Source organism: Corticium candelabrum, chromosome 6 (genome assembly GCF_963422355.1).
Source record: "Corticium candelabrum chromosome 6, ooCorCand1.1, whole genome shotgun sequence".
Lineage (NCBI taxonomy): Eukaryota > Metazoa > Porifera > Homoscleromorpha > Homosclerophorida > Plakinidae > Corticium > Corticium candelabrum.
The window spans coordinates 4126784-4137368 of record NC_085090.1 but is presented as its reverse complement, the minus strand read 5'-3'; the positions used below and the strand labels follow the sequence as shown (position 1 = coordinate 4137368).

At 37.5% G+C, this 10585-nt stretch overlaps 1 protein-coding gene across 1 annotated transcript; it reads left to right on the top strand.

The window, feature by feature from the left end:
* The first annotated feature begins 6013 nt into the window (after positions 1–6013).
* LOC134181592 (uncharacterized) lies at positions 6014–10041 on the top strand. The gene is made up of 9 exons (XM_062648862.1): positions 6014–6086; positions 6154–6279; positions 6709–6840; positions 7790–8104; positions 9095–9226; positions 9293–9418; positions 9488–9610; positions 9668–9793; positions 9858–10041. The coding sequence occupies exons 5-9, from the start codon at positions 9097–9099 to the stop codon at positions 9908–9910; spliced, it is 558 nt and encodes a 185-aa protein (XP_062504846.1). The 5' UTR covers positions 6014–6086; positions 6154–6279; positions 6709–6840; positions 7790–8104; positions 9095–9096; the 3' UTR covers positions 9911–10041.
* Positions 10042–10585: the final 544 nt, after the last annotated feature.

Sequence of the window (10585 nt, the reverse complement as noted above, 5' to 3'; positions counted from 1 at the left end):
ACAAACCAAACCAACTGATTCTATAGGGAATTGTAGCACAAACACCAGCTTTTTTGAACATGACAACCATCATTCCCACATAGAAGTTCCATCAAAGACCAGTTATACATTTATATGCTCATCACTTTCTACCACATTCTACATTGCCATCCAAGCTGTTCTTCAAACTGCAGATGCTTGGAAACAATATGGCTATGATGACATGTACGAGTCAGTAGGTGAACTCAATTACTGCTTAAGAGAGTCGACTTCCATTGGTGCTGCTGCTGTTGCTGCAGCTACCATGTCTTAATTTGAAGACATTTCTGTAAGCCAAGACATCTCTCTTATGTCTGAACATCATCCATCGCTTGAGGAAGTAACAAATGAAGACTCCACTGCTGACTCACTGGACTGATCAAGAAGTAGCAACCACTCGATCACGCATGAAAGAAAGTTTAATATTTTCGAAAGCTGCCTAGATCAGCTAATTCGACGTTGTCCTACATGTGGCAAGGCAAATTTGAACACACACAAGTTTGTTGTTGGCAGCTGCCTTTCAGTCATTACTGAGTGTTGCGCAGACCACACTTTGAAATGGGTTTCACAACCAAGCATAAGAGGCATGGCTTCTGGCAATCTTCTTATGTCAGCGTCAATATTATTTTTTATTTTCTGGCAGTAAATAAAAAAATTTTCTCATCTTTTTTAACTCAACAAATTAAAAATTTTATCACGTTCTGAGTTTTATCGAATTAAAGATGCCTATTTATTCCCTGTTGTTGCTGAGGCTTGGAGAATTTATCAAGAAACAGTGTTTGCAGTGATGGAAGAAAAATCTGAGAGCGTCTGGCGACGGACGTTGTCATAGCCTCCATTTTCTGCCAAGTATGGCTCATGCACAGTCATGAAAGAGAAAGCAGGAGTTTTTTGATTTCCAACTTGTCTAATCCTCTGAAGTTCCAAGTTCACATGTAATGGAAAAGACTAGTCTCCAAAGATGCTCGCAAAAATGAGTGGCTATGGACTCCACATCAACATCTTGGCTACTGACAGACATCCACAAATAAAACACTTTATGAAAACAAAGCATCCTAACATCTAACATCAGTATGATGTGTGGCAAATGGCAAAAAAACATTGCAAAAAAGTTGGCAAAAATGGCTGCAAAAAATTATTTATTTTTCTATTTTATTGGATTCTGTCATTTACAAACCATCTAGGGTGGGGTGCAGCCACATGCAACAATGATGCAAACTTGTTGCGTCAGAAGCGGACATTCATCATATATCACACTGCAAAATTCCATACTTTGACAGGAAACTACAAATTCCATCAATGTGCACATCCTGTTCTTAGTGCTACAGAAAAACAAAAGAAACAATGGTTAAAGGAGGGTCACAAGCACATAAGGCATTGAAGTGAGTTGTGCTAGATAAGAAACTGCTGAATGACATCAGCCACCTAACCCTGTTTTGCCATACAGGGAACCTAGAAGCCTATCATGCAACGTTGACAAAATACTGCCAAAACGAGAACATTTCAGTTACAAGGGCATGGCAGCAAGACTGCAACTCTCAGCACTGCACCAAAACATGAACCTCCAAAGAATGTCGGCTACTAATATGGATAGAGAGCAATGATTCAGACTGGTGCATCCCAAATCTAAGAAAGAATGGTTTGCTAAACCAATATATGAGAAAAAACAATATGGATATATCCATGATTTGATGCAAGATGAAGTAAGCCTTAGAAAATCAGAAAACGAACCACTCAAAGGAAGAAAGTCAAGCAAAGCAGATGTGGAGCTTAATGATAATATTGCAAGAGCAGAAAAATCAGATAAGAGTCAAGTAGTCAAGCAGTATAGACAAGAATGACAGGTCAAACTTAGTTGTCTAGTATACTACGAGTCATTCACCTAATTATTCCAATCGCTGCATTGTCAAAGCATCCTGTAAAGAGGCACGTGCAATCACCTATAGGCAGTAATAAAATTTATAGAAGAACTAAAAACCATCACTGCAATCTCTAGGTGAACATACATTGCATGCAAAACTCAAAATGGCAATGAACAATCAGCTTCTTCATAGCCAGTGTACACGCCTGAGGGCTCTGTAAATGTTCCTCGAATCGAGGAAACCACACATGCTGGTATGACCTCGACCTAAACGATCTTGCACATAGCATGTAAATTGGCGGTAAGCAACAAAGCGCATTACCCTGCAAAAACCAAATGCAGTCAGCAAATGTGCAGCCTTGTTCATAAAACTCATCATACGAATTCGGCAAAGGTTCCACCAAAGGTTCTCTCAACCTATCAATGTTTGCCGCTAAAGCTGTACGAAGAACTTCACGCTCCAAGTCAACTCTGTAGAAGGCTGATTTCTGAGTGATACAATCCAGTGTCTGTTGCTCCTGCTCTAGTTTGTGTCTCAAAGCGACCATCTCTTGACAACAAACGCATACCTTGGCGGCACTCATTGCATTGGAATGTCCAAATGAACACCAGTCGGTGTTGGCTAGACGGACCTGATTTGGTTCCTCTAGATGTTTGGCCTCTAATGCACTATCATCTTCTCCACTCAGAGTTTCAAGTTTGTCTGCGTCTCTCTCAGGTTCGTACATATAAGTATGGCAATGTATGCTCAAATGAAGAACCTGCACTCTCTGCCATGATCATGACTATGAAAACAGTGCTAGGTGGGGTGCCGACTAATTTTAAGACTGCCAGTGCCCCAGGCTCACAGCATGGGTAGCGTCTCATCCACCTGACAAACTTTCCAAGCAGAGACTAAGCGACTAAGAAATCACACTCATTTTCGGTTCAAAACAGGCGTACCACCAAGCAAAGGAACCCAGCACTACCCTAACTAATTTTCACAACTGTACTAGACAAATAATAGAAAAGAAACACATTAGGATAACTTTGGGTTCCAAGTTTGCTTTAATCAATAAATCACAGCTTGCTACGATATGTCTCACAATCCTTGCCTTGAAAAGTGCACAGGTATCTGTCTTCCTTGCCAACCAGCAATGATTCTGTCTGAAAGAAACATACAGGTACTAAGCACGTCAACACAGGACATTTCAATGCTTTATGTCTCCGTTATGGTAGAATTCTGAAGTAAATGGTTGCTAAGGGTTGTGTCATGAAGTGATAGCTTTCATCTGAGAAATTGTTGATTTTGGTGAGAGTTCTTTTTCAAATAATCGACTCGCGGACGAATATTGTTGTTCTTTTGTAACCCCGTACTGAATCAGATTACTATGCGTCTCTTGCGTTTCAGCGGGGTTAACAAAATGGACGGTTTCGTTTGCTTATTGTAATCGCTTTGCAACTGTGGATCCTTCTTTGTGTCTACGTCATATCTCGGTTGTCCACGGCAACCTGACAATATTCACGAAAACTTTTGCTTTGTGACAAACGGTTGACAGAAAGAGACTACCTATAAGTTATCATAATTCAGACCACAATTTGAAGAGATAAATAGTATTGAAAGTCAATTGCAGTGTATTAGGCATATTGTCATAAATAGAAAGTATATATTCGCGATCAGCGGTCATTTTGCGACAGTTGTTTTCTAAATATTGTGAAGGAGGAGGGTTTATAGGTTGCATTTGACTGAATGAGTTTGATTGGACGTTGGTTATCGGTTATGTATATAGTTCAACTATAATCTGGAGTATTTTCGTATAGTAGTTGTGTGTTGAGTTCTATCACGAGTATTGTCTGGACATTTGTATCGTCGCCTCTTCTGGTTGCTGTGTTAAGTCAGCGCCTTTCTGAAAGTGACACGTGACATTGTGTAGAATAGTAATGGAATACAAATTTTGTATTCTAGAAATGACGGAACACATTTTTAACAATTTGCCTCTCGTTGTAAGGTCAACAACGCAACTAGACAAACAGTAATATTACATTAACTTGTATTTCTGTAAGTCACACTAAGAAGCTATTGTTTTAGTTTAGATGATGCAATATAAATATACATCTTTTTATACGTTAAATTCACAATCGTGCAGGTTTAACAGCTACTTAATTTCCATTTGTGTTACATATCTTGATTGTTATGTGCTACTTTCAATGATAACTTATCACATTCTTGTTTTAGCTCTAAGCCGCTTAGGTTGTTGCTACATGGAAATGAAGAACTTGGAAGATGCGGAGAGGCTGTTCTGGAAACAGTATGAATGGAGTATAGAACATCGCCGTGTTGTAACACGTGCAGAAATTGCCGGTGGTATGCTCCTGCTCATAAATTCTATTTCATGTTCTTAGTAATTAAAATGTCACACTTAACAATTGGGGCGCCACTCCAATATTCCCAACTTGGTTTGCATTTGAAGTGTTCTAACTTCTCCTGAAACTTCTAGGATAAGCCAATTGAATTATATTTTAGTTTTAGCGGGAGAGGGACCGCGGAAGCCGCTGAAGCGACTTGTGCGACGGGAGGGCCCTCTCATTAGCGTACTGTTAACCACTTTTGCCGTTGTGTTGGCACTAGGAGTTGAGACAGATTCTTAGTTGCGGCAGTATCGGCTTCTATCCTGTTTACGGACGGTGGAGGAATAATTCGGCATCCACAGTTACGTAGAGTTGATGAGACGGTGTGGGATACTGGATTCGATCCACAGTTTGCTTCAGACTCTCTAAACTACAATATTGTCTTTCGGATGTACGCTGTCAATTTTAATTTAGAGTTACATCCTTAAATTTCAAAGTCGAAGATGCTTTGTACATCTAGTGTACATCACTATTTATCTGCTACATATATTGATGCACATTATATATATTTTTGAGTAAGCGGTGTTATTCTTCGTTCTCAATATCTATTGTCGTTTTTGGGCAAGTATTATTTTATGATAATTCTTCTAATAAATATTTATGATTATCTTTTTATGTAGGTGTTTGAGTGAGCCGGATTGAAGGGCAAATGTCCTAACCGATTTCAGGCTAGTGCGAGTGAATTAGCCTGTCGAATGGAATGACGTTCTAGCAAAGTTTGTAGATGGTCATAATGTAATACGGTTTCAGCAAGTTCATCAGTCGGTGGGGTCCAATTTCATTGTTCAAAGAACATCTATGCCAACGACTTAGTTATATCGTATCTTGAGTATGGAAGATATTGCCTCATATTTGGCAAAATGAACCCACTCATTTCTGCTTTGGTGACTTATAAAAGCCTATTATCGCTATATTATCAATTTGCGCCATTGCGGGAATTTCTGAGATAAGTCTTTATGACTTGGCTGAAAGCAGACGAAATCAACATTTCAATTATACATTAGGCTGATACACGGAGGTGTAGAAAATAGCGAAGTGTTTCAATATATTCAGATTATTTATTACACTAAAGACCAATATACCTAAAATTGACACATTATAACTGTTATTTGGCAAAAACTTTCTATGAAATTAGTAGTCCTATTTACGTTCGGCAATTTGACAGTTTTGTAATTTGGCCTTGAAGACAACCAACATAGATTTCCTTATCTGAAAACAAGGAAGCAAAATTGTTTGAAAATTGAATAAAATATTCTTGTCACAAATACTTTAAGAATTATAATATTTTTATTTGATGACAACAAAAGGGTACGCTTAAGATTGCATATTATAAATCAATGAGCAACATTGATCAACATAAAGAAACGATAACAGAAAAGGCACACACGATAAAGGCTATAGTCCTTAAATGAAAGAGTGTACCTGATATTACTTTACATGAAACTAACTATTATGGTTGTTTTTCTAGTGCTACATAACCTTGGTCGCACATTTGTAGAAGGGAGGAAGTACGACAAGGCCATAGAGGCATACGAGCTGTCGCTCGATGTGCAAACGCCATTCGGTGACGCGAATCTGGTGGAAGTGTCTAAGAGTACGTACATAAAAATATGCAGCGATTTTTAATATTTGTATCGTACATGTTGGAATATTTGAAAAATGGGAATTATAAAGTCAACGTTTTCTATGTTAGCTCGCATGAATCTTGGTATCTGCTACAGAGAGAGCGGAAAACTTGAGAAAAGTTTGAGTTTATTGGATAAGGCAGTCACAAACAGCCAATCATGCTACTCATGTTCTCATCTCTCCGTGGCACTTGGTAAGATATACTGAGTCATAATCATAATTATAAATACATATTTATTGATATTATCATGTTTGTCTAGCTAAACATCATCTTTCCATTACGTGCGATTTTCTTGACAGAAAAGATGAAGCTTTGAAATTGGCAAGAGAAGCGTTTGATATTGCAAGAGTATCATTATCATCATCAAATTGTGATTTGGCGTCGTGTAAGTACACTAGCCCAGACTTTCTTTATATCATAATGATATGTAGAACGCGATTACTCACAGAAGTTATTTGACGATGCCTGCTGCTAAATCTATTCGTGTCATCTTCAGCTGTCTCGTTAGGTTTCCAACTTTATACCGATATTCTGGTCGTTCAGCAGGGAGGGACATTATTTGTGAAAGCTAAATTTCTAATTTGTTAATTTAATGCCCATCATGTCCAACTGATGATATAAAGGTCATTGTAGAATAGAACATGAAGACATCCCTGTGACAGATTATATAAATTCTTTGAACGTTTTATTTACTCAATGTTTTAAATAGATTTAAAAATTTCAATATTTTTTTACAATTATGGCGATATAGCAAGAGTGTATCGTATTTTGTTAAAATCTTTTAGCATATAGCTAACAACGTGATGTCTTACAGATATGAACGGGATCGGTTGTTGTTTTGGAGGTCGAGGAGACTACAACAAAGCCATCGTGTGGTATGATAAATCTCACCAATTGCTGAAAAACCTACCTTCTTCGCCTACGCGAGACGGCATCCTTTCAGAAAGTTAGTATTGCGTATTTTATACGTTTTATACGTATTTCATTCTATTGTATTTTCAACAGCATAAATACACTAAACGAATAATTACAGCTCATGCTCTCTTCCAATTTTACTGCAAATATAGGGTAGGCGTTCTATTGTATCTGATAATTTGTATTTGCTAAAAGATATGTCAACTTGGACGTCAATTGTCGTATGCCTAAATCATTTTGAATAACGCATAGATGTTGGGCATTGCCAATAATGTGGATTTACCAAGGTAACAAATAAATCTACGTGGTATCGCTCTCTGTTTATTATCTGTCGTACTCGTCTGGTTAGATTTGTATGTCAAAACAACTTATACTAATTCTAAAAGATTTCTCTACATATATAGGAACATGGGCTCTGAAAGCATCAGATTAGTCATAAATCGTACTTACAAGAACGTGTTGCATACAATGTTTATCAAACTATAGATCTTTACAAACAGAGAGGACAAATTTGAATAGCAGAGGCAATGTTGTCAGAGCGAGATTAACATACAGGTTTATGCACCATGAAGTAATCAGGTAGAGGTAGCGAACATTGAAAAGCAATAGTACTTACATAATTGTTAGCAATCATAAATATTTACGCGAAAGTCTTCCGGTTGACTAGATAAACTTCATTGTTGATTGACATGCATCAAAATCCCGTAACAGGTTCGACATTAGCGGCAAGTCACTTTCTCGTTTTTCAATAAATCCGTATATTTTATAGCAGACATGAGAAAAATACTTTCCGAAATGTGTTTGAGACCTTGAAACAAAGAAATAGATTTGAAAGACAGGTTATTGTAATATAATGTAAAATCGAACGTGTTTTGTAAGAAATTTTGCCAAATTTTTGAGGACATTCGTTGATGTATATTTCTATGTAGCAAACGCGCAGGTAAAGTCTAAAGTTAATATCCTCATGTTGTACATTTCAGCTCTTAACTATCTTGGTAGTTGCTACAGTGAATGCGGAGAACTTGAGGAGAGTGCAAAGTTACTGGAGGAGGGCGTTGCTATCACACAATCGTGCTACTCACCTTCTCATCCCTTCGTGGCATCTGGTATATAATAATAAGAAATTAATGGTAGAAATGCGTATTTTTTATGGTATTGAATATATTCAGCTTTGCGTTTTCTTTCAATAACGTATGAACTTCTGGACAGAAAAGAGGAAGCATTGCAACATGCAAGCAAAGCGTATGACATAGCAACCGCATCGTTGCAGCCGTCACATCCTACTTTGCCGCATTGTAAGTACAACAATCTCTTGCTATACTATTGTAAGTTACGTTTTCGGGCTAGGTGTGTTAAATAACATACATAAAGACACGACTCGATGTGTTAGGCAATGTGGCTATACTCTAGATGGTGAAAATGCTTGCGAATCATGTATGATTGTTCGTTATCTATTTGTATATCTTAAAATGCTTTCTATTTTCTTGTGTATTACAAACTGCTGAATTAAGCTTTCGATAGTTGATATTTGTAATGATTACTTCTATATAACTAATACGCATACATTAGCGTATATGCGCATTTTACCGCAATGAAATCACCTGCACCAATTCAGACACTGCGTAACTGCCGCAGTTTTGTCGTTCTTATTCTCACTGACAACACTCCTAACGTATGTGTCTTTCTATAGGCTGAATTGGACGTCACAGTAACAGATTGCTTTAGTCAGTGTCTGTAGTCTAGTATGCATGTGGCACAAAATGCATGCGGTTCGATTACGTATGTTACGCCTATGCTTTCACGGCATTTTCTGAGAAAGTAAGCGTATTCAGATCACAGTGAGCACCGAATATGTGCATTGATATTTGAAAGCCAACCATGCTGCCATATATTCGTCAATAAACATTCAATTAGGCATATATACCTTGCAGTAGTTTCGTAATTTGATCTGAGCGCATTGACAATTGTTACACAGCACTATAGAAACAGCCGAATAGCCATCTATATTTATTGTCTTGTTAGCTAGTGTACAGCATTATATTACGTGCCATAACTGCAGCTAACAAAATACTTGAGATCGACACAAGTCCGTATGTGTGAGCATAACTTTTTTACTCTTGTATATAATCTAATTCATGATTTTATAGATGGTACACTTAATGAACTAAAAATGCATTACTTGCATAATAATTATTGTCTCACCATCATTAAATGTTGTGTTCGACGACAAGTCTTTTGTGACATGATTTGTAACAAACCGCTGCCTGCATCTGGCGATGTTACAGATATGAATGCTGTGGGAAGCTGTAATCGAGCACAAGGAAACTACGATGAAGCCATATCGTGGCATAAGAAAGCTCGACAATTGCATCTAAGACAAGATCATTCGCCTGATCGAGACGAAAACGTCGCTATAAGTTAGTTTACATTTTGCTTACTATTTGAGTTCGGTTGTATTGTAGCTAATCGAATTGATAATCTAGATTTGTATTACTTGTCTCTCGACCATGACGAGCAAGGTTGTTGGACAGAAGCCACAAAGCTGTGTTTGGAATCTATAGAAATGGAAAAAAAGCGTCTCTTTCCCAATCATACATTTATTGCTATTCGTAAGATGATATATTCTAAAGCTTTGTATTCTATGTTCCAACGTCTTGTTGCAATGTGAATGTGTGTAGGTACGATGCGCTTAGGTTCGTATGAAATCAAGACCGCAAGACTTGAAGAGTCTATGACTCACTTGCAAACTGCCTTCTCCCATTTGCAAAAAGAACTACCTACTAGTCATTACACAGCAGATTGTGCGTTGATCTCTTTTCGTCGTTCGTTTGTGTCGATGTGATTGTATGTGTGAATAGGTCACTTTTACCTTGCTAAATTATTCCTTGCCATGAAAGAAGTATGCCAAGCCAGTATACATGTAGAGAAATGTTTTGAGATACGAAAGACGATTTTTCCAGTTGGTCACTGCAAGATCAGGGACGGTGAGAAACATGTTATACAATTATCCTTCATTGAACGACCACTGTTTTATCTATTTTTTTCTAGCCGAGTGTTTAAGACAAGACATTAGAGAGCTGAATGCAAATGCTAGTGACTGATTTGATATTTGTACTTTTCTGACTGTGTATTGCTGTATTAGATTGTGATCTTTTCAAAATTGATGGGAATGGTTTGCATGGTGCACTAAAACTCCAGGAATGTCTAGATAAGATTGGAAATTGCACCCTATCGTAGCTAACCGTTTTTTAAACTTTTCAAATTTTTTAGTGACAAAAATATGTGCACTAAATATAGTCTCACTGGTCATTTATAAGATCTACGATGCCTATTTACTTTAGCGATAAACATTCTTATTGTTTAGATAGCTTTTTCTCTAGTCAATTGATGCATACCAATTCATATTTCTACGTCTTCCAGAAGCATATGGTTGTATCGATGTTGGTTTCTTTGTTCAGTTACGCCCAAATATTTGTGATATTGGAAATAAGGCTCAACTGAATTGAACTTGCTCAGAAGGATATATTTAGATAAAGCTTGATGGAATATCCTCTAATTTTTGGAGTCAAATGTCACAAACCACTTGAGAGGGAAGGTCTATTGGAGCCTTGTGATTGGGTAACTAATAACAGATCCAAATGATTTGACTGTAAACGTGCGTTTTGAGTAAAGACCGGCACTTGACGAATTGGGTAGAGAGCTAAACGACGTAGAGTCAAGTCTATAAGAGAGTTGAGAGACGCAAGTTACGAAACAGCGCAGAGACATAGAAGAAG

What these genes read in the sequence shown, in the direction of transcription:
- LOC134181592 (XM_062648862.1), top strand. Translation starts at nt 9,097, where the DNA reads ATGAATGCTGTGGGAAGCTGTAATCGAGCACAAGGAAACTACGATGAA. An exon ending in AGACGAAAACGTCGCTATAA is followed by an intron (nt 9,227 to 9,292) that starts GTTAGTTTACAT and finishes TTGATAATCTAG; the next exon opens with ATTTGTATTACTTGTCTCTC. An exon ending in TCATACATTTATTGCTATTC is followed by an intron (nt 9,419 to 9,487) that starts GTAAGATGATAT and finishes GAATGTGTGTAG; the next exon opens with GTACGATGCGCTTAGGTTCG.